The sequence below is a fragment of the Apiospora marii genome (assembly GCF_038362585.1).
Source record: "Apiospora marii strain CBS 49790 chromosome Unknown utg000009l_segment0_segment0, whole genome shotgun sequence".
Taxonomy (NCBI): Eukaryota; Fungi; Ascomycota; class Sordariomycetes; order Amphisphaeriales; family Apiosporaceae; genus Apiospora; species Apiospora marii.
In genome coordinates this window covers 3,446,990-3,473,832 of record NW_027117381.1, presented here as the reverse complement: position 1 = coordinate 3,473,832, position 26,843 = coordinate 3,446,990, and the positions used below count along the sequence as shown (strand labels likewise).

General features: G+C 53.7%; 14 protein-coding genes across 14 annotated transcripts; 11 read left to right on the top strand and 3 right to left on the bottom strand.

Annotated features, from left to right (window-relative positions):
• Window positions 1-959: 959 nt before the first annotated feature.
• PG985_012629 (uncharacterized protein) lies at window positions 960-1,664 on the top strand (the record flags this gene model as incomplete). The annotated part of the gene is made up of 1 exon (XM_066832395.1): window positions 960-1,664. The coding sequence occupies one exon, from the start codon at window positions 960-962 to the stop codon at window positions 1,662-1,664; it is 705 nt and encodes a 234-aa protein (XP_066680445.1).
• A 352-nt stretch (window positions 1,665-2,016) lies between these two features.
• Window positions 2,017-4,931, top strand: PG985_012628 (uncharacterized protein; the record flags this gene model as incomplete). The annotated part of the gene is made up of 3 exons (XM_066832394.1): window positions 2,017-2,107; window positions 2,160-2,538; window positions 2,591-4,931. The coding sequence occupies 3 exons, from the start codon at window positions 2,017-2,019 to the stop codon at window positions 4,929-4,931; spliced, it is 2,811 nt and encodes a 936-aa protein (XP_066680444.1).
• Window positions 4,932-5,600: 669 nt separating this feature from the next.
• Window positions 5,601-6,484, top strand: PG985_012627 (ankyrin; the record flags this gene model as incomplete). The annotated part of the gene is made up of 2 exons (XM_066832393.1): window positions 5,601-5,703; window positions 5,778-6,484. 2 exons carry the CDS (start codon window positions 5,601-5,603, stop codon window positions 6,482-6,484), a joined length of 810 nt encoding a protein of 269 aa, XP_066680443.1.
• Window positions 6,485-6,529: 45 nt separating this feature from the next.
• Window positions 6,530-7,246, top strand: PG985_012626 (uncharacterized protein; the record flags this gene model as incomplete). Its single annotated transcript, XM_066832392.1, has 1 exon — window positions 6,530-7,246. One exon carries the CDS (start codon window positions 6,530-6,532, stop codon window positions 7,244-7,246), a length of 717 nt encoding a protein of 238 aa, XP_066680442.1.
• A 940-nt stretch (window positions 7,247-8,186) lies between these two features.
• PG985_012625 (uncharacterized protein) lies at window positions 8,187-8,727 on the bottom strand (the record flags this gene model as incomplete). Its single annotated transcript, XM_066832391.1, has 2 exons — window positions 8,187-8,591; window positions 8,659-8,727. The coding sequence occupies 2 exons, from the start codon at window positions 8,725-8,727 to the stop codon at window positions 8,187-8,189; spliced, it is 474 nt and encodes a 157-aa protein (XP_066680441.1).
• A 2,025-nt stretch (window positions 8,728-10,752) lies between these two features.
• On the top strand, window positions 10,753-11,903 carry PG985_012624 (uncharacterized protein; the record flags this gene model as incomplete). The annotated part of the gene is made up of 3 exons (XM_066832390.1): window positions 10,753-11,144; window positions 11,212-11,836; window positions 11,889-11,903. The coding sequence occupies 3 exons, from the start codon at window positions 10,753-10,755 to the stop codon at window positions 11,901-11,903; spliced, it is 1,032 nt and encodes a 343-aa protein (XP_066680440.1).
• Window positions 11,904-12,178: 275 nt separating this feature from the next.
• PG985_012623 (uncharacterized protein) lies at window positions 12,179-12,628 on the top strand (the record flags this gene model as incomplete). Its single annotated transcript, XM_066832389.1, has 1 exon — window positions 12,179-12,628. One exon carries the CDS (start codon window positions 12,179-12,181, stop codon window positions 12,626-12,628), a length of 450 nt encoding a protein of 149 aa, XP_066680439.1.
• A 598-nt stretch (window positions 12,629-13,226) lies between these two features.
• PG985_012622 (uncharacterized protein) lies at window positions 13,227-13,718 on the top strand (the record flags this gene model as incomplete). The annotated part of the gene is made up of 1 exon (XM_066832388.1): window positions 13,227-13,718. The coding sequence occupies one exon, from the start codon at window positions 13,227-13,229 to the stop codon at window positions 13,716-13,718; it is 492 nt and encodes a 163-aa protein (XP_066680438.1).
• A 249-nt stretch (window positions 13,719-13,967) lies between these two features.
• PG985_012621 (uncharacterized protein) lies at window positions 13,968-14,588 on the top strand (the record flags this gene model as incomplete). Its single annotated transcript, XM_066832387.1, has 1 exon — window positions 13,968-14,588. One exon carries the CDS (start codon window positions 13,968-13,970, stop codon window positions 14,586-14,588), a length of 621 nt encoding a protein of 206 aa, XP_066680437.1.
• A 746-nt stretch (window positions 14,589-15,334) lies between these two features.
• PG985_012620 (kinase activator) lies at window positions 15,335-16,945 on the bottom strand (the record flags this gene model as incomplete). Its single annotated transcript, XM_066832386.1, has 2 exons — window positions 15,335-16,348; window positions 16,427-16,945. The coding sequence occupies 2 exons, from the start codon at window positions 16,943-16,945 to the stop codon at window positions 15,335-15,337; spliced, it is 1,533 nt and encodes a 510-aa protein (XP_066680436.1).
• Window positions 16,946-17,772: 827 nt separating this feature from the next.
• PG985_012619 (uncharacterized protein) lies at window positions 17,773-19,995 on the top strand (the record flags this gene model as incomplete). Its single annotated transcript, XM_066832385.1, has 1 exon — window positions 17,773-19,995. One exon carries the CDS (start codon window positions 17,773-17,775, stop codon window positions 19,993-19,995), a length of 2,223 nt encoding a protein of 740 aa, XP_066680435.1.
• A 1,298-nt stretch (window positions 19,996-21,293) lies between these two features.
• PG985_012618 (uncharacterized protein) lies at window positions 21,294-22,392 on the top strand (the record flags this gene model as incomplete). Its single annotated transcript, XM_066832384.1, has 2 exons — window positions 21,294-22,142; window positions 22,369-22,392. The coding sequence occupies 2 exons, from the start codon at window positions 21,294-21,296 to the stop codon at window positions 22,390-22,392; spliced, it is 873 nt and encodes a 290-aa protein (XP_066680434.1).
• Window positions 22,393-22,482: 90 nt separating this feature from the next.
• Window positions 22,483-24,121, bottom strand: PG985_012617 (Sodium:dicarboxylate symporter family protein; the record flags this gene model as incomplete). The annotated part of the gene is made up of 3 exons (XM_066832383.1): window positions 22,483-22,906; window positions 22,992-23,781; window positions 23,860-24,121. 3 exons carry the CDS (start codon window positions 24,119-24,121, stop codon window positions 22,483-22,485), a joined length of 1,476 nt encoding a protein of 491 aa, XP_066680433.1.
• Window positions 24,122-25,385: 1,264 nt separating this feature from the next.
• On the top strand, window positions 25,386-26,233 carry PG985_012616 (uncharacterized protein; the record flags this gene model as incomplete). The annotated part of the gene is made up of 4 exons (XM_066832382.1): window positions 25,386-25,411; window positions 25,456-25,599; window positions 25,663-26,110; window positions 26,159-26,233. 4 exons carry the CDS (start codon window positions 25,386-25,388, stop codon window positions 26,231-26,233), a joined length of 693 nt encoding a protein of 230 aa, XP_066680432.1.
• Between the last annotated feature and the right edge of the window lie 610 nt (window positions 26,234-26,843).

Sequence of the window (26,843 nt, the reverse complement as noted above, 5' to 3'; positions counted from 1 at the left end):
GTCTTTGGGAGAAGAAGGGGAAGAAGGGATAATAAGAGGTGCGCTGCAGAGTAACATGACCACGCTCCATACAGAAATGACAAGTACTCCAGCGGAGGAGCTTGAGGATGGCCTCTGGGTTATTCAAAAGCACGCGACATTGCTTCGAGATACTGTGGCAGTCGATGCTCTGTCACTTGGAAACGACGTTGGAAGGGGGCATGCCTGAGTTCCCGGGCGGTACCACGGGATTCAGACATACACACGTGTGCCAGAACAGTCGGGAGGCGATGGACTGAATGGCGGCCAACAGAGCTTTCGGTCAAACACTCATCATTAAGGAGCGTTGATTGAATCACTGGTCGAAATAAGTAGAGTGTGATAAGTGAAGTAGACGATATCGTTGCTACTGTAGGTTCCATAACTAATAGTAGGATAATCACATTGTAGTAATGATTATGCTAGTGTAGTAACAACCGAATAATGTAAGTGTTTCCTCTCGAATGGCATATTACCAACGTTCCACTGCGCCGGGTCTCGGACAGACGTGTTTGTTGGGACTTCTGCAGTGAAGGACCTCTGCCAATTTATTACGGGGAGGAACATACGATGCTCCCAACATGTGGGTGGGTGGGTCCTGTCATCATTCATTCTGGTCGAGCTCGTCGATGCTTCCTTCTCTGTTTTGGCCGACATGATTGGTACTTGATGGGACCGCCATGGCTTCGTTGTCATTGAACTTGTTGCCAAGATTTGGACAGAAGAGAATAGCAGGTCGAAGGAACTTCTGGTCATGCTCTCGTTGCCCATACGTCCGATCTGCCCTTTCGACTAGGCAGCTTTTCCCCATCCCTGGAGCTCGTTCACATCTTTACTATCAGGAAATCAAAGGCCACAGGCTTTCCTCAGACCTTCTGTCGACGTTTGCACCTCACCAAGAAAACTCCAAAGTATCCCCGCCAGCCAACTGGGAGGTCCCCATGGGCACCACGTGCCGAGGGATGCACGAGACAGGCTTCCAGGAATGGGGGTTTCTTATATTCCGCTGCATCTACGGCGACGACGAGGCCTGGGACCGTTACATGCGATACTTCAAAGAGGCCATACACGAAAGCCTAGCTAAAGACAGTTGCGAGTTCCTGGAGAAATATTCGCGCTGGACCATCGTGCAGGACGAGGCAGACCTGCAGGCAGCCTCGAAGCTGCGGGTACGCCAGCGCTTCCGCGACTGGCGCGACCAGAATCCCGTTTGGAGGGAAGAGGAGGAAGTCTCGAGGCCCGTCCCTCGCGTGGTCGGCGAAGCTACCTTGCGTCTCCCGCGCTTCACATACTGCCTTCACGTCGACCGTGACTGTCTGGGCACGGTAGACGCCCATGCCGCCGCCAAGCGCGTGGGAACGCCCTATGATTTTACGCCACCACTTGTTACAGGGCTTATCGATGGGGACTTCGTTGACCTTTCACCGATTGACAGTTACGTGTGCCCTCCTGTCGAAGGCTGCACGCAAGAGTATGTCGGCTGGGAGTACATCATGGTGGACTTCATACCCGCCTTCTACAACGACTGCCACTATTACAACCTCGAGTCGGGAATGCAGTATAGGAGGCCACCTTTGATTGCCCCGTTGAATGTGGGCTCTATGCGGATGGGGGTTGGGAAAGGCGGCATTATACCGAGTAAATAGGCGCAAGAATCTGTGCACATTGGCACATCACTGAAGAATTATGTCAATTCTGTAACATTTATGAGTAGGACCCATAATCAGATTCAAGCAGTTTGGTGAAACTGAAGCGAATCTGAACGATTGGCTTTCATGATTTGTATACTAGCGTGCGGATGTAAGATTCACCGGCGAATTGTGTGGACATTTTTGGTGTCGGGCCTTGCCGAGGCCCACTCTAATTCAACGACATTTCACAAGACTACTGAGGGGCTTCTTTGTGCAACCCCTGGGCACCTCCAACCACTGCACCATTCTTGGCATCGCCTCATCGGGAGCTTACAGTCGCCCTATACACTTGAAATCTGTTCCGGCCATGGCCAGTGAGGCATCCGATCCCGCGCAGGCCGCATTAGCCGCGCGCGAACGCGGTAATGCGTTCTACAAATCCGGCGACTTGATCCAAGGTGCGTCTTTCTTACGCCACGCACTGTACCCCTTGCTGACGGAACCTCCCAGCGGAGTCAGCGTACAACCAGGCGATACGACTCGCTCCGACGGATCCCCGGCCACTGTCCAACGTGTCGGCCGTCAAGTTTGAGATGGGCAACTACATGGGCGCCGCCATCTTTTGCGAGAAGGTCCTGAAGCTTCTTCAAAACGCCCCTGACCCTGATCTCGAACAGAAGGTTCGCCTGAGAATGGGAAAAGCATATATGCTCGCCAGGAGGCCTGCCCATGCGGCCAAGGCGGTTGCCACAAACGTCGACGACAGTGGGGACAAACAACAGATTGAGCAGTCAATCCGTGCTGTTGAAGCCTCGGATGCGCTTTTCTCTGACACAACAACCCTCCGGGGCCAATTACTGGACAACCTGTCACGGTTCAAGTTCGCGATGTAAGTGCCATACTAATGATGTATAACAACATTATGCTCACCCATCTCCCAGGCAAGATGAACCCGAGTACTACTCAGTGGGCCACGATGACCCGGAACCCGAGTTCAATCTCCAGATGGCCAACTCGAGCCAAGATGACTACTCTTTCCTGTTTGCAGGCATCGGAGATGCTCGCAACCTCTTTGCCACGCTCATTTCGATTGGCGCATTGACTGCAGCGAACTCATCTCTCCGCTCCAAGAAGTTCCACTTTACACTCCTCGACATCAAGCCGGCAGTATTTGCCCGCGATTTCCTCATGTTCCGCTTGCTTCTTGACACTAAAAAGGAATCGAGCAAGGAGGCATCGGAAACGCTGGTTGCACTGAGCTATCTGTTCACCGCAGCCACGATGCCGACATGGGCCTATACCAGATTGCAAACGGCAATCAGCGATCTTCTTGGCGAACTCGAGGGCAAACGCGAGCTCGAGGCCGAAGAGGTCCCCATCATGAAGAAGTTCTACGTCAGTAACGCAAACACGGAGTTGATCAGCGCCCACCTCCGAAACTGGCAAAGGAAACCCTCAGATTGGTACAGCACTTCGGAGATCCTCACTCGCGTACAGAGCGACATTCTTGCCGGCAAGACAAAACGGGCGCTTGGACAGGGCTCTGATTCAGACAGCGGGGCGCCGTCAGGTTGCCAAGCGGGAAGCCCAGATGTTCTTGAGTACGAGGACCTTGGTGTACTGCTCCCGCACACGCATCTGATCAAGGAACATGAAGACCGACTGGTCGAAATATTGAAGGAGTACCGTAAGAAGCGTACCCCGGGCAACAAGAGGAAACTGGACCACTACCTGCAGGAGCAGTGGAAACCAAACATGACTTTGATTGACTTCGAATGGGAAAAGAAGCGGGGGCCCAATCCCAGTCCCAACCTCGACTTCACTCCCCAGAAGACCGCAACACTGCTCTGGGGCAATTTCCCGCCGGGTACGCTCGGTAAGAAAGTGAGCGGTGTCCTGCCGCACCTCGAGGCGTTCTTCGACTGCGTGTCAAAAGCTCTAGAGGAACTCCCCGATCAAATGACGTTCGAAATTGTGATTGGCGACATGGTCGACTACTTCGAACGTGCTGAACAAGGCATACTTAGGACTGTCGGACACTATGAATCAAGCCCGACAAAGTTCCCCGATAAGTTTGACCGTATCCACATGAGCAACATTCCCGATTATGTGGGAGGAGCCATGGCCACATTCCTTCACGCACTGCCGAGATTGCGCCCCCAAAAGACATCGGCGGTGACCTCCAATGTCTTGCGCAATACCAGAGTATGGGCTACCCATGACTCATTCCTTGTCGACAGTCTGCTGCTGGCCGGACGTTCGAGGATCGAAAACAACTTCTCGGCTTCTCTCTTGCCAGAATGTGCTCAGGTCGAAAAGGCGCTGGACGGTTCGCTGGTGGGAGGCATGGGAGCGATCATGGTGTTCTCGATGAAGTGGGCGCGCAAGTCCTCCAAAGGCCTGGAATGGTCGAAGTTGATTCCGCGCCGGAGCCTGGAACATTGGATCCATGCTTTGTTCTTCCGGTTGTGCCTGCCCTTCCCAATGGTGTCCGATTCCGAAAGCCAGGTGTTGCGCCCCCTGAACCCCACAACACTGTTCCCGCTCATAGTGCACCTGTTTAAGATGGGCTACCCGGCCTCCTGGCTGTCCGGCATTCTCAACGATCTCGCCAAAGACGAAGTCCCGAGCACCGCCCGGCCGCCGCAAACACCCGTCACCGACGCCGCCGCGGCAAAGGCGAGCCACCCGTCCAAGCCCGTCTCTATGAGACCCTTTGTCGTTGAATACAGGATGCTGCTCTCGCTATGGCAGCGTCTGTTGCCGTTCGGCCTGCTCCTCCAGGAGGACGTCGTCAAAAGCCTTCCCGACCCGTCTAAGCTCAGACGGTTCGAGGTGCTGCTCGACAGGATCAACCAGGATTTGAACGACGCCCTGGCCCGGGGAACGAACCTTCCTCAGCTTGATACCATGTCCTCGGTGCTGGTGTTCTGGAACCGGACCGTGAACGGCGAGGTGCCCGTCGATGGGGACTTGCGCCAGACCCTTCTCGGCGACGACGAAGAGTCGACCAATTCTTTCCTCAAGTCGCGGTTGCGGGAAAAGGGCCGGCCCGAGTCGGAACACACGGTGCACGTGGTCTCGACGACGCAGTGGGCGGCGGATAAGAGCGTCGCGTCGTTCTGGTTCCCGGAGGACGTCGTCCAGGGCATGCTTTCCGGCGCGGACGACTGGGTGGTCTGCGTCTGGAGCACGAGCTCCTGGACGCAGACTACTTCGGTGCCCGTGGGGCCGGAGAACGTGAGGGGCAGCTATCATTGGATTTTGTTGCAGGAAGTATAGGGGGTGTAGATACCTAGTAGGGGCCTTCATTATTACTTACTAGATACAAACACTGCGCGCTGCCTATTCTACACTACTTTACTCGTATCTGACTGTGTGGCCTGATATCTATCGTTCCGTGCTATTGCAATTTGGTAATACATGCAGATATTTGGCACTTGTGCTTTCATATTGCACATATTCCCCAGGTTAGCTTTATTTATTAGCATATCAGTCAGGTAGGTTGTCGGTCCGGCGGTTGCTCCGAACCTGATTGATCTGAATCAAGGCACATGATCGAGGAGTAGGGGCCATGATGTGAAGAGTAAAGGTGGGACGAACAGTAAAACAAAGGTGGGATGAACAGTCTTCGCGCTTGGTACGTGTGTAGCTCCTGCTTGTTCGTCGGTCATTGCTTAGTTGACTCGTGGCAGACTTTTCAAGTCTCGAGCTGTCCTCACTTGAACTGCAATACGCTGCCATTGACAGGATGCTGCTTCCGTTTCGGGCCAATTCCATCGTGCTTGCATCCTGGTGGCAAAGATCAAGCAACCCCCAAAGCTGACCCACCCACCTGTCAATTAGCAAGTAATCACACCAATAGATGCCGCCCTTGTTTCTTCACACAAGCATCAATTTGCCACTCTCTTCTTGCTCGTCCGCATCACGGATATCGGTAGTCAAGCAGCCATGCATTTCTTGGACTTTCCACCAGAGATTATGGACGAGATATTCGACGAGTTTGTCCGGTCACGCGATCCCAGACGCATGGTGCGGCTTCGGCTGGTCAACAGTAAGCCCTCCCCGATGTTCCTCCCCTAGCAACACCGGATGCAATTCCCGTGATTGCTAACCGCACTTCTCCAGCCACGTTCAGATACTTCATCGACTACTCGGTCTTTCGTCACCGATATCTGAAGCATATCCTTCGCAGCGCCAATTTACCCGCCTACTATATGGCGATAGAGCACAACTCCCCGGAGAATCCATTCGAGCCATGGGTTGACTATTGCTACCGCTATCTGGAGTGCCAGGCCCAGAGAAAGCGTTTCGACGAAGACCTTCATCCATGCCTCCTGACACGAGTACATCTCGCCGCCCAGGCACTTTGCCATTTCGACGGCGAGAGGCCCAGCGACAAAGGAGCTGTGTTGCATCATCTCCGGCCACTCCTTCAGCTAGCCGCGACATTCAACACCCGCCGACTCATCACCAGGATCGGGCCGTGCCAGTCTTTTGAGGAGCATGAACTGGTGCAGCGTATGGGGTACAGTCTGGAGCAGGCTCTGGAAAAGAGTCTGGAGGACGACCTCTTCGTCGCCGCCGTCTTCCGCGGCCACAAAGCCTATGTCAAATATAGGCTCGAGTGGCTGACGCATCTGCACGGCCCGCAAGTGTTCAAGGACAGTTACGTCTTCGGTCATCCCCTCAGGGTGGCGGTAAGAAAGGGCGACCTCGGCATGCTCTTACTGCTCTACTCCTACATGGACCAGCAGACAACTCCTCCACAGCACCTGGCGAAAACCATCCTTCCGGATGCCTGTGTCTACAAGCACCGAGAGATGTTCGACTAGGCATTGGACCGGGTAGACACCGGCGCGGTGTATGGGGAGTCCCTTATGCGGATGCCGTGGCCGGATAAATTCGAGCAGTTACGGGTCAAGCTGTTCCCCGAGAGCAATTATCGTGACCTCGAGCGCGGCGCAAGGCCTACCGAGTGCCTCATGTGGAACGCTTACACCGGCAACCTAGCTATGGTTACTTACCAAATCGATCGTGGTGCGCAAGTGGTTCCACTTGACTTTAGATTCAACGGTTATATGAATCGTGCCAATGCCCTCTCGGCGGCCGTTATGGGCGGCCACGAAATGATTGTTAAGTTTCTGCTCGAATACGCAGGCGCGGAATCTGTTAAGCCTGTGGCTGGTGTCGAATCTGCGCTCTCGTTAGCTACGGCGCGGGGCAGCGTCTCGATGGTCGGGATGCTTCTGGAGCACGGGGCCAATCCCGACGTTCCTGACACGGGGCGGCCTCCCCCCGTCGTGATGGCGGTGCTGATGGAGAGAACAGACATTCTGAACCTACTCCGCGGCCACGGCGCGAGGTTGGACACCCCCGAGACGGGTGCCTGGGCCATGGCAGTGGCGAAGATGCACGGGCTGTCTTCGATGGTGGAGTACCTGGTACGAAATAAGGTGGACGAGGATGAGGTATACCATGACGTTCCTAATCGTCCTTCTATTTCCCCAAGATATCGTTTGTATTGGCCTGGGGTGCAGATCATCGACGATGAGGACTTATTGGCCTGGGGTGCAGCTCACGACGATGAGGACTAAAACACAAGAACTTAGATAAGAATCTTTTGTTCACAGGCAAGCTACCCCAGTAGCCATGCCAATCAGCGCGGAGTATCACATTCTTTGAGAGCTAGCTAGAAGCAGGAGACCACATTCTATAGGTGGTGACTAGCCTCTTCACCCATGGCAATTAGTCAATACCAGTTACAGAAAGCGCTACAATACACCTGCAGGACTTCTTTGCACCAATGGGACCATAGTTAAACATGCATGCTGTACACAGATCATCAAGCTGAGTCCGGTGCTGTTTCCAATCTGCATTTTCTACAGATGGTAGGATGCTTTGACATGCAATCCGCAATTCGATGCGACAATGCGGGGGTTGATTCGCTCATGGCCGCCTCCGTCACCATGATCATTGCCAGTCTGGCGCGCCCCGTCCTGCGACTAATTACCAATGCCCCCGATCTGGACATCATTATTTCATTTCTCGTCAGGGACAGCCGGTATATTGTGGTACCTCGCGTTGGATTTACCACGGATGCTTTCACAGCCGCCCGCGAATTGAAGAGACGTGTGTATATTGCGGGCTGTATGGTACCTTTTTCTTGACTCCAGTGATTATAAGCTGGCTCAGGAGGCGTCACAGTAGAGTAGCCCAATTGAGGTTAGAGACCAAGTATTGATAGAAAATCCAACTGTATTAAACATCTGAAAACTCCCCGTGAGTATAGACTAAAAGGTATATGTAGAATAGTACAAGATCGCCAACTTATTATTACATCAGTAGAAGGGTAAAAAGGGTATTCGAAATCATCTCCCGCGCCAAGATCCATGTTGTTGTACAATCCCGTCCGTAGTTCTCTTACAATCCAGACCCAAAGTCTGCCATTCTCCGCTCAATTCATCTTACAGCTTTCTTTCCAAGGTGTTGTTGATACAGGTGTCGTGTTGGTGATAATACAGGTCGCTCGCTCGCTTAGCAGACAACCAGCAGGATGTCGCCGGTGGTGTTGCAGGTCTCCATGAAGGGCCACTCGCACGAGGTCTCGCCGGGCTCGCAGTGGAGGACGGGGCAGTCGGTCTGGTGGTTGGGGCCCGGGAAGACGGCGGTGCGCTGGTAGTCGATGAAGGGGTCGCCGTCGACGGCGCTGAGGTCGTAGTAGGCGACGCCGTTGGAGATGGTCGACTCGAGCTGGTACGGGTGCAGCAGGTCCTCGTTGACGTCGCACTTGAGCGAGACGCCGACGTTGTTGTTGTCCGTGCTCATGAAGTTGGCCTCGTCGCCCGCCGCCACCAGGCGCGTCGGCGTGGAGGTGCCGATGGCGGCGCCGCCGACGGGGCCCTTGGCGGAGGCGCAGTAGATGTCGAAGGGGCAGTTGTTCTGTGGGCGGGGGAGGATGGGTTAGTGGCTGTATGGAGATGAAGATGTTCAAGGGGGGTGTACTGACCAGGACTCTGCTGACACCGGCGAGAGCGCCAGTCGACAGGGAGAGGACGGCGAATGCGGTGAAGAGCATGTTGGAGGCAGACTGCATTCTGGATGTGAGTTGAGTGTTGGCGATGTGGTATCTGACAGGTTATGAGGCGAGAAAGTTGGTGGAAGATGATGTGAGAGATCGTGAGAGAGATGATGTGTGAAATACTGGTGGCTGTTGTTGTGAATTGATGATGTTCTGATTCTACCCAGAGAGACCTGTTCTTCGACATCTTATATACGTGCTTGAGGCTGGACATGCGCAGTATCACGAATGAGTGTGACCGGTATGGGTATGCTTGTTCTTAGCTCAAGGATTGGCTAAGTTCATGTCTTAGTTTGGCCCATGTACGGGAGCTAGGCTTTTTACCGTCGTCGGATGTCTGTGGGTTGCGTCCAAGCCCACGGGCGCCCCTCGTCCCAATTGCCCTTAGACGAGCGACGATCGTCCGGTAGATGCGCAGAGTTCGCCAAGCTCATCCTTTGTGCTCCTTTTGGTCGGATGGTGGCGCATGTTCGGACGGGCCAAGAAGCAATGGATTGCGAGGGGATTCACGAGGGGCAGGCCAGACTTCGATGTTGGTCATGATCACGAGTCGAGACTTGTAGGTAGGCCTTTCCGGTCTTTTTGCCTGTTGCGAAGGGCCGGACCATTGTGAGACATCACACCACGAATCAACCCCAGTTGCGCTTGCGGAACAGGACTGCTAACATTTACACTCTTCCGAGCCACCGGACTGAACGATCCATCCGGACCAGCCGCACGCTGGGTGATTCTTGGTAACCATAACTTAGGTGGCAATTGCTACGTAACGTAACTTGGCAAGCCTGTGTGCTTTCTGCTACCGGGACTTACTGTGGATGGTCCCGGCGGGATTCTTCGCCCGCCTGTCCGTAGTTAGCAGCAGGCTATGGAGGATTGAGGTCTCGCTCGTTCACTTTCGTTTCCAGGTATCGGCATACATCCACCACTGAATTAGCCGTTTGTATCATCTATGTGTTCTGTGCTGCAGCAATCGTAATTGATCATCGCCACTTCTGGTATCTTGATTGCAGCCTTAGTCAAACGGCGATGGAGAATTAAATGTGGAGGACGATTGGCAATTGATACACGGATCATCAGCAATCTTTTTGATGTGAGTCAAGTCTTCCAAATTACGATATGAAAATGACTGCTCATGCAGCAAGGCCCTATCATGGGGTTGCAGTCATGTAAGGTGAAGCTTGTAATTGGTCTATGGTTAGAATATGGTAATTGCCAAACAATTCTGACATTTTGGTCGTGTTGGGTCATACGAGCAAGCTGTGAGTACTATGGTGATTGTAAGCTGGTCAGTGTATGAACAACCCTCTTTTCAACTTTCCCTTTCCATAGGTATATAAATGCCACTTTTTCTGGCCCAGACGCTGATGCAGTAGATGCAATGCAGCCTTTTGGTGTATCGTCCCTTGGGGTGACATTACTTACAGTTCTAGGATGTAATGAGTATCTGACAACCTGGTCATGGCATTGCCTACCTAAGCAAGCCCTACAGGCACTCCCGAGCAGCAGTAGTGAGGTACTAGTTGTCCTCTAGTAAGCTGAATGCCAAAAGCAGGCGCTGTTATAGTACGCACCAAGTGAAGCTGAATCACTACTACCAATCATCTGCCCTATTACTGTAAAAGACTAGGCCTCAGATGGAAGCTCCTATTAGTCTGAATATGGTGGGGCAAGCTATAGGATGGCCTATTCAGAGTTTCTAGCTTGATAACACCTGCAATTAGTTACTGTGGTGGGATTCCATCAGCACTTCTATAGTGAGGGACAGATAAAAAGCACCACTGTTGCCCTTAAGCAAATAATTTTTCTAATTTTGTTTCACGGTTTGTGGGAGCATCTTTCTGCCCGATTGAACCATTTCTTCTCTCTCTATTGAGATTTCTTGGTCTTGTCCTGATTTAACACTGGCCATCTTTTTTCATCTGCGCTGCATCTTGAGTTAACCAACGTGCATTTCTACAGGCTATATCCAACGCACATCGACACACCAGCTCCGATAAGTGTTGATCTGTCCATTTAGCCACGATGGATCTACAGATACAGTCCAGTATGGATGAGTACCACAAGGACACGGACATTGCCTTATCGTGGCTTGAGTCAACGGCAACGTCCAACGGCTGGAGGATACCAACCGACAGAGAACTGGTCACTCGAGACCTGATAATTCAAGCGACAAATCTCGCCGATGACGCCATTCGGTTGCCGTTTTACGCGAAGAGGGCATTCCAGCGCGCCATCAGGATCAGACAGCGTTGCCAGCAGTGGTTCGAGATCGGCGACAGGTCCACCTCGAAGCAGATCGAAGCACATAGGCACTTCATTGAAGTGCTATGTGAGTGCTACGCCTGCTTCGATGATAAGGACCTTCACGAGGAGGAACCCGAAGATCAGATGGAAGAAGTCCCGCGAGACCTGAGGTAAGCCGGAACACTTGCATTTCCTGCGCTTTCTTACGTTTCAAGCTAATTGTTAATTGTGTTCTAGTCACAATTTTGCGGCGTTGGAACTTGAAAATCTGCCATCGGATGACGAATTAAGCGAGTCGAGTAAGCATGACGACCAAGACAGGGACTGGGCCCACGTCGCTGTCACTAGACACTACTATAAACGGGATCCGTCAGTGGAAGCAGCCTTCGCTGTGTACAGTTTCTTCCATGATATACACACCCTGCGAGACGACACCCGGGAGCTGTGGGCCAGAGTGGCACGGGGCGAGATGAGTCTGCTGGCTGCCTCACTCACGGCCATACGATATCTGCTCTTCGTACGCGAACTCGAGAGCAAAGTGTACAAGACGTTCAGCGGCGCTTATAGATCGACTGGGAAGCCGTATCAGGATATGATCGGCGTGTTGTACAATATGATGAACCCTCAAACGGGTCACATCACTGTACATAACAGCACCCCTGAACAGTCTGAGGCGGACCGGTTTGTATTCTTATACATCGGCGAGGTCTTGACGAAGATGGTCCAGATCAAGCCGCTCACCGAAATCTGGTCCTGGCCACCCCCGGTCCCGGAGGCCAAATTGTACAAGATCCCCGACATCGAATTCATCGACTCAGACAGTTTCCGAGAGCTGGCCGACATAGACCGGTTCATCACCCAGGTTTGCATGGATGTCCACCTTGTGGAGCTTCTAGAGTCAGACTCGTGTGCAGATCAGGATGCAATGAGACTCTGCCTCAACCCGCTGCAAATGGCTCTGAGGAACGTTTGGAATGGCAAGGCCGTCACCGTGGAGGCCGTTTTCGCGGCTGGCATTCTCCTCGACTTCAAGGAGCTCTTAGGCAAGCCACCAAAGCCAACACTACCGCCCTCAAAGCAGGTGACGTTCCTGGATGTGAAGAAACGGGTTTACCGAAATCGCTCCTTCTATCCCTTTGAAGATCTCCCCAGTCAGCAAGCAGAGGATCGGGAGGAGTTCGAATCCGGCCAGCTCCCCCGGACCATGTACCACCAGCAGATGGAGGCCATGAACCTTAGCGATGTGGTTGGAACATACGCCGCATTTGCCGAAACCATCCAATTGGTGGTGATGGATGGCCGGGAAGATTTCCTTTATCGGGCCGACCCGATCCTGCTTGGACTGCAGATGGCAATGCAGTCCTTGTCAGCCACTTCAGGTCGGAGAGCATTGGGGGATCTGTTGTCGCGGCTCAAAACGGGCAAGACAGGTTTTCTCGATATGATGAAAGAACTCGACAGCCTCGTTTTCAGCGACATTGCCGCTCCAACAAAGCCTCAGAAGACTGGCAAGCGGAAAGGGAAGAAGAGGGGTAAGACCAAGCAGAAGAAGGGCAAAAAGGCCAGGAAGATTCGGTTGGCACTGTCCGAGGGCGTGATCAAATACGCCGAGTCTGTCCAGGTACTCTGCCACGAACTTGGAGCAGACTCCTGAGATACTCAACCGCCTTCGTCATCGTCCTCGTGGTGGTCTACTTCGGCGGCCAGATTGGTAAGCGCCTGATCGGTCGCTTCCTGCAGTACCTCTGATTTCTGGCGAGCGTCGTTGATTGCCATCTGCCGAGCCTGGTCTTAATATCGTGCTTCGGCCTCCGGTGCCTTGGTTGCAGTGTACTTGTAGGGTTCGATCGTCCGTCGGCTCGCGCCGGACAAGCGTGCTGCCAGGTTGGGTCATGATCGTCGTCGTTCCTCGTCGCCCCGCCCACGAGAGACTGAAAGTCATCTTCACACTTCCAGATACAGTGGAATGTCCATTTTACGCCTATGTTGGTCTATAGAAATTAAATACATTAGATTTTGGTACATGCTCGTCTTTTATTCTCAGACGGGATCTTGTCTTTGGCATGCATAATTTTACTCAAGTCGTCTTCCGTGCATCTTTTGATTCCTGCCATCCATTACCTACCACAGACTCCGACTTCATATTCGACCCTAGTTAGCTTGATAGAGACCGGCTGAGTTCTATATAGTCTTTCAATAATTACCTCAATTCAATTGGCTTCTTCGAAGATGTGCAATAAATGCGCTCCAAAATGAAGAAGGTGTGGGCAGAGATCGCCTTGGGTCAGCTTCAGCTATCAGTTGCCGCCATTCTTGTGCTACACCGTATTCGTGTGGTTACGGAGACCGAGGAAACGGTCTACAGTCAAGTCTGCCAGGCTCCCAGGTCCACCACTGGCGAGAGCTATAAAGATATGACAACCCTGGTCTATTCGATGAAAGACCCAGAAGCGAGTCGTGTCTCGAATCACCAGCGAACTTCGGAACTACCTGAAGCAGATGAGCTGGCTTTTTATATCCTTGGCCACATCCTCAGTAAGCTGGTACAGACCAAGGAGTTAACAGAGAAGACCTCATGGCCGCCACCCACACCTGAGATAGGGCTGTATCACATGGACGAGTCGGGGTTTCTGCGGGGAGAGAGTTACCAGAGAAAGGCACATGCGGATCAAATTCTGTTACGAGTCTCTGACCAAAATTTCGCCGAGGTGGGTATGACTCAAGCGCCGACAAGGTTCCCCTGAGAATGTGTCTGAATTCTTTACAAATGGCGCTGATAAGTTTCTGAGGATCAAGAAACGTCACGAAAGAGAGAATATTTACAGCAGCACTGTTGTTGGACTTGAAAGAAAGAACGGGTCTACGTCCGATTACATAGCCAACCACACCACCAGTCACAGTCGTGGATGTGAAGACGCGAATCGCTCACGAACGGATGACAAAGGAAATTAATTGGCCTCCGCCGTCACTAGAGACCAGGCTATATATACTCCATGACAAACAGATATTTTCTTTTCCTTTCACACAGTTTCGAGAGCTGCAGCAAAGAAGACGTTCACCTATCTCAATTTGGTATGGACACCCACCTCGGCGAAATCGTGGTCAGAGAATCGTACGTGGAGGAGGCGACACGACTGTCGCACACCCCGTCGCAGGCGGTAATGGCAGAGGTTTGGAAGTCCAAGGTGACTACTGTCCAGAGCGTATTCGCTGCTCTTATCACCCTCGACTTTCAACGCGTGGTTGACAAGCCAACCTCCCACCTGTCTGCTGCGCAAAGGGGTATCTCCGACGTGAAAAGGAGGGTCTGCGAGGAGAACTCATTTTACCCATTTTCGCCAAAGGGTAGTCCGAGATCTCAGGAACGAGCGGTGTTTGCCCCCAGGGAGTTGCCAGAGGAATTCGTTGAACAGTTCCTGTCTAAAAATGGAATGGAACGCCTTCCATATTATATTCCGGGAGGACGAATCTTTCGGAAAGCCCAAGGGCGGGAGAAAGGGCAGAAAGGCGGGGAAGTCACAGAAGAAGCAGAAAAGGCACAAGAGAATGACCTTGGAGCAAAGCCCGAGTCAGTAGCGGCAAGCCTTGGCGGCCATGTTGGGCGATCCAGCTAAGACGTCGAAAGATTACTTCGGGTCAACCAAGGGGGAATGAAGGACTCTGGGCATAGCAGTTGCTTCAATACGACCGTATCCAGTAACAACACATCCAAATCACCCAGCAACAAGAGACCCAGCAACAAGAGACCCAGCAACGAGACACCCAGCAACGAGACACCCAGCAATAAGAAATTTGAAGGCAAAATCTTGTGGCAGTCAAGCCAGAAGAAGTCAAACGGAAATAAAGAAAATGAGAAGGAGGGGGAAAGAAACCAAAACACATCAAGTTGACATTGTCTGGAGACTTGGGCCCTGCATCAAGCCAATCCACGCATTCTGCAGGTGGCAGTGGTCGAAGCAAGTATTTCGAAGAAAGGAGTCACCGTTGAACGCATTCCCAGGTAGCAGGCTGGTGAAGGTGAATATGTCCTGTTGTGTAATTGAATACATCGGCTCCCAGACTCTGTCGAGACCGTTAGGCACGCAGCTGGCGTGGACCTCTAAAAACTAACCTGATGTGACCAAATTTGTTCAAACATCGCCAATGTACCCCCCCACCCCCCTTTGCAAAACGAAAACCAAGCGAGATGTCATCGCTAACGCCATCCATGAAGCCAGAAGTGGTGATTGATCCTAGGGGCCGCCCCTCGCTTAGTAAATCCCAAAAACGCCGCCGCGTGAGGAAAGGAAAGGAAAAACAAAAGAAGATAGAGTAGAGAGTAGAATAAAATGCTGCAAGCTTATAAGCTTTTCTCTCTTCATCATTTGGTTCGTGCCGCGCGGTCGTATCGGTCCAGGCGATCAGCTGCCGCCTTCACGACGCTTCTGCTCAGCGATGCCGTGCTGCTCGTGCCCACAGCGCCGCCGTTGTCGCGCGCGGGGACGACTTCCCATCTTTGCATACCGTCGTCCATGCCGGGCCACAGGTCGGTGGGGATGTATTCAGCCACTTCTTGGCGGAAAGTGTCACGTTGCCTCTGGTCCACCTCAATGAGCTTGTCAACGCTTTCCTTGGCCTTCCTCCACACCGAGAGCACTTTCTCCTCATGGGCTCTGCGGCGGTCTGCTTCAAGAATGAGGTTATCGTAGGAGTGCGCATATGTTTCGTAAAAGGCGCGTAGACTGTCCATCTCGCTCATCTTCTCCGAAATGCTCTGGTGCTCGTCTTGCCACCGATCGCGATACTCCGATTCAGACGCGATGTAGCTCTGTAGTCTGGTGCCGATGTCTTCGAGGACGTGGAAAGCGCCGATGGTCGTCACGTACGTGTGCTTGATCTGATTAGTCTGTTCCTCAAGCCGTGCGAACTCGTCCTCCAACGATTGCAGTCGGGCGCTGATCTCTTCGACGACGCCGTACACTTCGGCGGCGTCTTGTACAACGACATGGGGTATATTCTCTCTTTCCTCGGCCGATATGTTGTCTAGCTCGGGCGCATGGGGGTCCTGGTCAGGTATGACGCCAGATATTGATACGGCATCACGCCCGTCCTGCGATTGCGTCACCTCGGCCGCCCTCCTTCTGGCCAAAGCCACACCTCCCTCGGTTATGCGCACGGCAGTCACGCAAAGATCGAAGTGTTTGGTAAGTGATGTCAAAAGTTCGGCCATCTCGTGCGAATTATCCATCATGGAAGCGAGAAGTTGTATGATTGGCTGGGTTGCATCGGAGGCCGACGGCGAAAGAGGCGAGGGGGAGGCCGACATGGTTTTGTTGAGTCCTCGAAGGTCGTTTTCGAACCGCAGTAGATCGCCGTCGAACGATGTCTGGGTGGCCTGCGGAAGGTGGATAGTCAGCAATTGACGTCAAGAATAATCGCCTCTTCGGGCTTCTCGAGTGGGAAGACGACCTACCTGCAAGGCGCCGATGTTCTCCTTGAGGGCGTTGCGCATGGTGTCAACCTGGTCTACATCAAGGAAATCTAGCAGACACTTCTTCTCCTCACCCTGTGGCCTGAAGGCACTTTCTACGGTCCTGGTCCGGAGCACGTTCATCATCTCTTCCAGTCGTCCGTTGGTTGCGTCGAGGTGCTTGATGATCTGCTTGAATTCTCGTTTGCCGTTCTCGTATGTTCGGGTCAGGCTCTTGCGGACCTTAAGTAGCAGTCGGACTTGCAGGGTGATGCCGCGGCGGAGGAACTCGGCTTGCGCCCCCAGGATGACGGCTTCCTCGTGGGCTTGGCGCGCCGCAGTGACTAGCTCGTTGGCGCGGAGGACGAGGGACATGGAGGAGAGCGAGCGTTTTGCCTCGAGCAGGTGGTGCACGAGCGTCTCGACGGGGATCGCATCAGCGCCCGCGAGATGGCCATGTTGGGACGACGACTGTGACTGACGGGCAGAAGACGAGGCTGTGGATGTAGTAGGGGAAGCCATCTTGTAAATTGTAATACGCTACGGCTACGGGAGGAAGAGAGAGGCGGATGTTGAAGGGCCTGGGAGTAGCAGGGAAACCGACGATTGGCCGCCGGTCGCTACGTTGTCATCTCTGATGAAGTCATACTTTCTGAAGGATGGATGGAAGGATAGAGGATTGCGAGAGGAAGAAAGGAAGAGAGAAAGGAAAGCAAGTGAAGCTGCCTGAGCTCACGGGAGGCTCAAGGTTAACGTCAAGCACGCAAACAGCCTTGGATCGGCGCGAGCTCTAGGTTAGCAAGGTCCTCACCTGTAGCCGGGGAGCTGCAGCATGCACTGGCAATCTGGTAGGGGCTCGCAGCCAATGGGCGTGGCGAGGCGATCGGTGGAAGCAAATGCCGATCCCATGGGATCCACACTTACGTACCTAAGCTTGCGCCGGCACGGGTGAGAGTCCAGGTACTGCCAGTGGCACAGTGCTGGAGCGATAGGCTTAACTCCGCCATGTTTCCGGGGAACGCTTCGAATTAATTAGCGGACGCCCAATATCTGGGCGTTCTGGGCGTGAAACGAATGGCATGGTGCAAAAGGGGGAAAGTTCTTGGGCTTGTCGCATCAAATGTTACAGGATTGATAGAAAGCTGTTTTTCTCGTAGATGTCCCAGCTCATTCATTAGTTCAATCATAATTACACGATCATTTTATTTCCAACACCTGTATCATTAACCGAGAAAAGCAAGGCGTTGGTTGGATGCGAGGAAGAGCAAAAGAAACGTCGCCGCTAATTGAGAAAGATCGCGTTCGCACCGCCTGTTGGCTCGGTGGAAACTTAACGGATCCCAACTGTCATGTCGTCTGACACCCCATCCATATTGGTCCCTGGTGGCATCAGACGCAAGCCAGTAGCGGACGCCCACAAACGTCCCCCTTCGCCCGAGGTGTACGACGTGCTGGATGATTATTATGATGGGCACGACAGCAATCCGCCTCCGTACTCTCTGGTGGAGCAGCCACGTGAGCATGTGCAATACCAGCCGCATGACCGTGAGGATGTCAGTACACGATGTCAGGCTCAGGACCGGCCCAAGTTACCTCCTAAGGCGGCGACGACCCCGTTGGTAATCCCGACCGGCGGCCACCATTTTCCTCCACCGCCTCCTCCTTCTCAAGCGCCTTCAACGTCGGCTGGTACGCCAACAGCGGGCATACCTCACTACAATCCGGCCCACATCCCGTCATACAACCCGGCGACCACGCCATTGGTCATTCCGAATTCTCATCAATTCCCACCGCCTCCGCCCCCACGCTCCCCAGGTCCCTCAACCCCAGGATCCTCTGGGACGCCGACAGGAAACATTTCTAGTTACAATCCAGCAGCAGCACCTTGGGCGATTCCCCCGCCGCCGGCACTTCTCACACCAACATCAGCCGGGACGCCGCCGCCGGGTGCACTTCATTCCAAGGCGTCGTCAAGCTCTTTGGGGGCACCTTCGGACTATGGATTCCCAGCACCGCCCACGCCAACATCGGCGGACGCGACACCAACAACGACAGCAGCAACAGGCAAGTCCTTCTGGCAAACGGCCGTCGACGAGACCATATACTTCGCCGGCGGTCTCGTCTCCAACCCGTCGGAATCTACCAAGCACTACTCCATCGTGCGGAACTCCTCGGCCCTGGTCTACTACCGGGGTCCCAGCACCAGCGTAACCATCACCATCTTCGCCGATGCCCCGCTGCCAGAGGACCGGACGCTCTGGCTGCAGCGCAAAGGGTACTCGGGCGACATGGGCATGAATTTCAGCACGATGTTCGGGGCTCGGGGCAACTGGATCGACGTCACGCCCGCCTCGGAGGCGCTGCCCTCGGACATGCCCGAGTCCGACGAGCGGGTCTGGCAGCGCGACATCAACAAGTTCTACAAGAAGGCCAACAAGGACAAGCACCTATCCAAACAAATGGCCCGCGAGACGTGCATCGTCCGCATCCCCGCCATCGCCTCGGACGGCTATCTCCGCCTCCTGCTGTGCACCGGCGAACGCAAGAAGGTCCTCTGTCCCAGCCCCGTCTTCCGCGTTGCCAGCACCTCCAGCGACGTCAGCGTGATGCGCGGCGCCAGCCTTTCGACCATGCCGCTCGAGATGGGACTGAAGGCGGCCTCGGTCGTCGGCAACGCCGTCGTCAACAAGTATGTCGGGCCTGCCAAGATCCTCGTTGGCGACCGCGTGCAGAAGGTCACCAAGAAAGTTACCAACCACGGCCTCGTTACGTCCAAGGCGGAGCACGTCGCCTACGTCAGGTCGGGCCTCAAGGAAAAGTTCGCCTCTCTCGAGTCGGGCTACGATGGCGCGCGGGACGTGTCCTACGCGCCCTTGCACGAACAGATCCTCTTCGATCATGATGCTGAAGTAATCGGGCCGGAGTCGGGTCCTGAGCATCCGTTCCCTATCAAGATTAATGGTAGAGTTGCCAGGGGTACTGGACAAGGCCAGACTCAAATGGGCATCCCCACGGCGAATCTCACTGGTGTCTCCACCGACCTGCTGCTTCGGCTCAGTGGTATCTACATCGGATGGGCAAGTGTCCAGCCCGGCGTTGGCCATGCAGGCGTATCTTACGACTGGCACGAAGCCATCATCATGATCGGGCCATGTCCCTACGCCGCCCCGCGTGTCGTATCCAGCAACGTGGCCACCGTCCACATGATCCACGACTTCGGCTCGTCAACCTTTTACGACTCCAGCCTCAAGGTTATCATCATGGCTTACCTACGCCCGGTACCGGCGCAGAACCGCACGAGATCGCCGACGGAGCTCCAGTCCTCGATCTCTCGGGACGTCGACATCGCCCTCGCCAGTCTCAGCCGCGAGAACTGGGACCCGCACTCGACGATGTCCACGCTCCGAACGGCCAAGAGCGAAAGGAACATGGCGGACAAGTATGTCGAGACAAGGGCGCAGCTCCAGAAACGGGTGGACAGCGTGCCTCTCCATTGGGCTGGGGTTCGGTCTGCGGGGGCGGAGGCGAGAGATCAGGTCCACGGAAAGGGTGGCCTCTACATAAGGCGCTAATATGCCCAACCCGAGCACGACCACCGGACAAGCTATATATTCATCACCTGGCGTGACTTACAGCAAACTATAATAAGTGGTATACTCGATTGCCATGTTGTGTCTTTTAGACAGTATCTTTGCCATAGAACCCTAATCCTAAGAGCGGGAATTAGATAAATCTCTTCACGAAATTTTGGGAGAATAAACACATTCGAAACATCTTTCTCGTCGATTCTGCCCAGCTTGTTGCTGTTTAAACTGTACGACAGAATTCCAAGCACATGGAAATAATTGTGACGCTTGGTCTCATTGGTCGCATGAGATTAGATGTTATATTAGATATCTAACATTATGTGTTTTTGTCCGAGTACATGCATGGTGTCTGTCTGTGGAGGCTTCGTAACAGGCCATTGAGTTGTGCGGTATCAACCATAGCATCGCAGCCGGGGGTTCCTTTGGCGATGAATGTGGAATGGTCTTGATGCGGCCCGAAGTCTACTTACTGGAATACACGTATTCTTAGTGATACACTGCCAAGTTACGGGAATATTGGATGAATGCGAAAGGCTAGAGTATAATTAGCAAACTGTCATATTTGGGATAGTCGCCGTGCTCCTCACGTTCGTGTAGGATATTTCCGATTAACATGCATCCCAATACGGATTCCACCAAAGGATCGCTCTCTTGTTCGTCGACGAACTCAAGTCGGAGTTGCTCCCAGTACTTTCGGTGACGTGCGAGTAGAAATAGGGCATTTGTTTTTTGTTATATTATGTCCTTAATCAATGCCAGTTGACTTGACGTTGAAGTAAAGTAGACACTAGCGTCAGAGTTCCGCAACTGAGGTTTGAATTTGCAAACCCTACACGTCATCCCATGTTACGTCCCAGGCCCATATGCTTCAAGTTTGTGATACATAGGACACTGCCCTTCGTATCACAACGGCGCGGGTGGAAATGAGAACCATGGTCTCCGCTACACTACATACCTCTCGGTCAATGAGTCAGTATAGCCAGAGAATCACAATTGCGCCCCGCCAACGCATTCGCTACGAAAGAAAACAGTCCAACCTCCCGTGGAGCCATGCGGCGCAGCTCCTGTCGAATGACATCATTGTGTGGCACGGCTGTCAACATGCGCCGTTCTATCTGTCCTGCCTAGTTGATCGGCACGGGTCTTCCACATATACACATATACATCAAACCAGACATACGTGGTCCAGTTGAGTCCGCGTGGCTATATAGGGCACGCCGTTGCCTCCTGCTGAAGTCTGTTCTTCAAGCATTGCAAAACCAATAACGATCAGCGTGTTCAACATGGATGCCACGGAGCGTTATCTCGAGACCAGCTATTTCGATACCCTGGCGATATTCGACCAGTTCTACCAAAAAGAAGAACCCGCGGCCTCCGAGTCAGCCGCCCAGGCCCTCGCCGAAAAGGTCACCGGCGCCCCGGCGCCATACAACGCCCTCGACTGCATCCACTGGGACCTCCTGAAGTTCGGCTACCAGCACCCGCAGTCCATCGACTGGTCCCTGCGCATCTACCACCGCATGTGCTGCGGCCTCCTCCCGGCCGACATGCGGGACAAGGCCCACCAGAACCATTCCTGGATGCTTTCCGACGCGGTGCGGACCTACAACGGGCCCTTCAGCTCCCCGAGCAGGGGCGAGATCGGCAACAACGTCGTCGACCGGGACTGGGCCTTCGAGGGCCCCGAGTACGCCAACCTCACCTTCAGGCGCGACGAGGTCCTCGGCGAGAACAACCGGCTCGGCGAGGCGGCCAAGAACGTCCTGGCGGTGCGCCAGGCGCGGTACGAGGCCGTGATCGACCGTGTCGTCGAGGGCCGCGCCACCGCCCTCGGGGTCTTCGGCAAGATCCTCAACTACAACATCCAGAATAAATTCGAATGCTGGCTCATGCCGGGCGTGCTCGGGCACGACTGCATGTGGCCATGGTCCAAGGCGGACTTCGTGGCGGGCTGTCTCGGGATTAGGGCCGCGGCGAAGACGTTCCTGGACCCCAGCAAGTATGAGCCGGAAAAAGACCTCAAGTTATGGAAAGAGGGCCTGGCGGAGTTTTTGTTGGAAGGCGACCGGGCCACCGACGACGAGCATAAAATCTTCCGGGATGGTGATTTCTTGGTCAAATACCATGCTAGTGTAAGTTACGCCCTCTTGTGTGAACCCCTATTACTTTGCAGCGCGATTCGCTGGCTAATCAGAGAGAGTTTTGCAGCTTGTTCTTGACAATATAATAAATGGACCGAAAGATGAGACCAGTGAGGAACTTTTCGACCCGAGGACGTGGGTCATGTAAAGGACTAGGGAGCCGTTCGTTATATCCAAATGAACTGTTCGAATACCACTGTATAATTTGGACTGCCAGAACAATATCACCCGAAGCCCCTAGCGTCTTATTCAAAGGTCGCTTCTGAAACGGTAGGATCCAAAACAGGAAAACATATCTTAATCATCTCCTCGGTAGCCGATAATCATGCCATCAAATCGCCCCAGGGCTTTGTGTTACCTGCCCCCCTTGACCTGGACTATCCAAGGACGAGCTCCGGTTCAAACCATCATCGCCTCCAGGGGAGTGATGACCCACAGCAACATCGTCCTCCGTGATGCCCGTCAGCCGCTCGATGACCTTGCAGGCGTACAGGTCGCCGACGACGTTGATGGCGGTGCGGAAGCGGTCGAGGAACCAGTCGATGGCCACGACGACGCCGTACATGCCCGTCATCTCGAGCCCGACCGAGTTGGCGATCATGACGGTCAGCACGAGCGACGAGCTGGGGATCGGCGTCGTCGCGATCGACGACAGCGTCGACAGCAGCACGATCAGCACGTACTGGCCCGCGTCCAGCGTCTTGCCCTGCGTCTCGGCCAGGAAGGTGACGACGACGGGGAAGTAGATGGCGGTTCTGTTGGTGATCACTTAGGTTAGTACACCGACATAAATCTGCAAAAAAAACCTTTCATGTGGTACAAAGGGGCAAGAACACTCACCCGTCCATGTTGACAAGTGTGCCTAGAGGGATGGCAAACCGCCGGATCGTCTCCGGGACGCCGCGGGCCTCCGCAACCCTCAACGTCACGGGCATCGTGGCAGCAGAGGACGCTGTGCCCCAGGCAGTGACCCAAGCCGGCGAACACTTTAAGAAGAACGTGTAGGGATTCTTCCGCGTGAAGGAGAAGTAGATCAACGGCGTCACGATGGTGACGTGAATGGCCATGCCCGTAAGCGAGCCCGCGATCAGCCAGCCCAGACTCTCCGCAATGACGGCGATGTCGAGCTTGAGCAAGTTGGGCATGATGAGGAAGAAAACGCCGATGGGGGCGATCTTGATGAGGAACGTGATGATCTTCATGATGATCTGCTCGACCTCGACGACGGCGCGCAGGATGGAGCCCCCCGGCTGCACCAGGAACCCGACCACGACGGCCGTCGTCAGCACCGCGAGCAGCTCGTTCTCGGACAGCGCCTCGACCACGTTGGCGGGCACGAAGCTCTCGAAGATCTGCACGACCACGTCCGCGACGTTGGTGTCGGCGGCGCGGTCGGAGTACTCCTGGTCCGTCTCGCTGTCGGGGTCGAGCGCCAGCGACTCCTGGCTCGCCGTCGGCATCCGCGGCGCCCAGACCAGCGCCGTCATCACGGTGCTGTGCGCGATGGCCAGGACGGTGGTCAGGACGTAGTAGCCGACCGTGTAGATCCCTAACTTCTTGCCCGCCCCCGCGGTCTCTTCTTTGAGGCGCTGTACCGCGATGATCATGGCGGTGGCAATGAGCGGGAGTACTGGCATTGGCGAACAGGTTAGCGAGATTGAGTCGAATAACTAGGAAGCTCGTAAGTATAATACTCGATAACACATACCAGAGGCTTTGAGACCGCGCAGCCAGAGCTCTCCAGGGATCTCCAGAATAGTAATGGCAGCTTCTGGGACCTCGTCGACAGTGGTGCTTACAGCCACGCCGATCGCGATACCCAAGACGGCGGCGATGATGATCTGAAGCGTCGAGCCCATAACGGTGATGGAGTGCCACCATGGCTTCTTCTCGGTGCGAATTTCGCCAACGTCGGGGTGCGACGACACCCGAGTGGTGCCGGTCGCGGACTTTTCAGGATCTACGTCCATTCTTGGTAATATCTCTAACTTCTCGGGGGCCTAGAGCGAGGGGATGGAGAAAGAAAGTGACGAAGGACGTGGAGAATGGAACGTGAAGGCCAGCTGCAAAAGTATATGGCTAGATGGATAAGTCGTCATGGACGTTTTATTCGGCCAGGGTCACAATGTCATCAAGGCACACAGACTGTCCTCTCAGCATGGCAAAGATAACACTTCAGAATTGGCGCCTGGGCATAGTCGATGCCAAGGACTTACCAGACTGTTGGTTGCCATATCGAGCTCACTATTGGAATAACCTCTTATCATCGGCAAGGGTCGCCTCGGTCCAGACCTGCAGCACGCTAATCTGTTGACTGAGCCCGCGGCTATTCGTGGTGTATTGGCCATATCATCTGGTGTCCTAGAAGCTGCCAAGCTCTTGGACAGCCTGCAAATGCGGCCGTGCTGTGGGTGGCGGCAATCTCGAACCTGACAGTCGGGATGCGGAGTGCCATGTTGATTTGATCTTGGCCGGGTTCAAAACTTGATGTCACCTTCTCCATTCCGTTCGCCAATCCCCGCGGCTGGTCTTGTCGACTTGGGGCTGAGGGCTCGGCAGACTCGGCAGCCCAACCTGCCGGTGCCGATCAGCCGTCTCGAGGCATATCTCCACACAGCACTCCGGATTGGTGGGTTGCTCGTGCAATTAAGATGTGATCTTTATCCCACAGACAAAATCAAACTTGGCTTAACTTGCCGCGGTCAGTATCAGTTCGAGGTGATCGGATAAGCAAACCACACTTCCCCATTGCAACAATTGCAGTGCGTATTGCAAGAGACTGTGGTCTGATATTCAACAAAGTATGAACGGATATATCCATTTTGTGGTAGTTGATGTTCAAATGGTTGTTCCAGAACTTCGTAAGTGTGCGAGAAGCGGTTCCCGAGACTGCGTTGGTCATGTTAGCCAAATACTGTGGCAAATAAACGTGTGCGTAAGGGTACATGGTTGGTTCCAGGTCACAAATATTATCCTCAATATTTGCATTAACGTCAGCTGCTTGTTATCTGATACATGTGCAGCTAGAGTGTAGCTTGCAAGTTGCACGTTATGGGGCTCCCTGCGTCTTGGGCCTGGCTGTTGAATATCTTGGAAATCGAACTGTGTGGCATGGAAATGTATTGGAAAGCTCAAATAAACAACAACGAACTAGGCAGACTGAACATCTTTCTGCGAACTCGTTTTTGGTGGTATCATCGAAAAGAAAAACGCCCCTCCATCTTCGTAAACATCATGTGCGAAATCGTACAAGAACAGCCGTATGCTTTCTTCATGCTTCATCTCTAGACATGACTGTTGGCAGGACCATCGGGGTGCTTCTGGACTGGGGCGCTGGCAGACAGTTCGTGAGCAGCAGAGAGCATGCGCACAAAAGTGAGAATGATGTCGCAGAGAAGGAAGAAGCTTGCAACCGATCAGAGTCAGCATACTGTCTTTCTTTTTCTTGGTACTTCCCCGGAACTAGAGGGGGCTCTGGGTGACGGAGGAAGGACTTACTCGAAGATGCCAGTCACGACAATGGCGGCCAGGTACGGCTTCGAGCTATCAACGTCTTCGCTGCTGCTGCTACTACTGCCACTGCTGGACCAGCCACTCCCGCTTCTGCTACCGCTAGAGTATTGCGGCGCATCCTCCGCCGCCTTGAACCGGAAGTAGTAGTAGGCGACATAAGTCAAAATCCAAGCCGTCTGCAAGAAGAGCAGCGCATCGACCAGCAGGGAAACGGCGGCCACCACGACGCGCGGGAGCGGCGCATGTCGCGAGAGGCGGGTGAAGGACGAGAAGAAGAGCAGGCAGAACCAGACAAAGCTGAAGATGGCCTATCGATGTTCAAAATATTAGTACTCATGGTCGTTGATCTGGTTGGCCGAGTATCTGATCTGTGCAGGCTCGAGACAACGTACGAAAATGATCTCCATGGTGAAGAACTGGACTTTCTCCTCCGTTCGCATCCACACGTTCGTTGGGCTTGACGGGTTGTTGGCCACGCTGTAGGAGGCGATCAGACCAATGGCAAGGGCAACGAGGAGCGCGTGAAGGCCGCGAGCCAGCATGCTCGATATGGCACCCATTTCGGATGACTTCGGTTGTGGGTGCTGGTTTGAAGTGAGGTTCTGGTCAGGAGAGAAGACCTGTTGATAACTGGAATGTTTCTTGATTTCAAATGTAGGTGTTCCCAAATAGGATATGGAAGTCAAGAAGGAACCTTGACCCCCACAGTGGTTGCAGGTGCTTCTGTGGGATTAAGTAAGCTCGATATAAGTAAAAACCGGCAGTCGTCGGATTGTAACGCTAACGGCGAGTTTCTAGACATTGTTTCGAGGCTGGATGCCATGTTCTTATACTTTCAGTCTTAGGCCCCCAGAATACCAAGAGTCAGCTCTATTAAATGCAATTTGATCACGTTTGGTTATATGTTTCGTTCGGAACTTTTCGTTAGGAACTTTTCGTTAGGAACTTTTCGTTAGGGACTTCGCCGTCTAACTAACTGGAGCATTGTTGGTTGAAGATCACGGCCAACCGGCATCCCTTAAAATAGACCACCACTAAGCCTGACATGGAAATCTCGCCCCCAATCAACGGCTATTCGCAGGTGGATCTGCATAAAAGCCGTTGCACTGACCGAATGGTTTTTCGCGTTTTGCTGCCTGACTGCTCAGCCAATTTCTTGTGCCTCCTTGGCGGGTCATG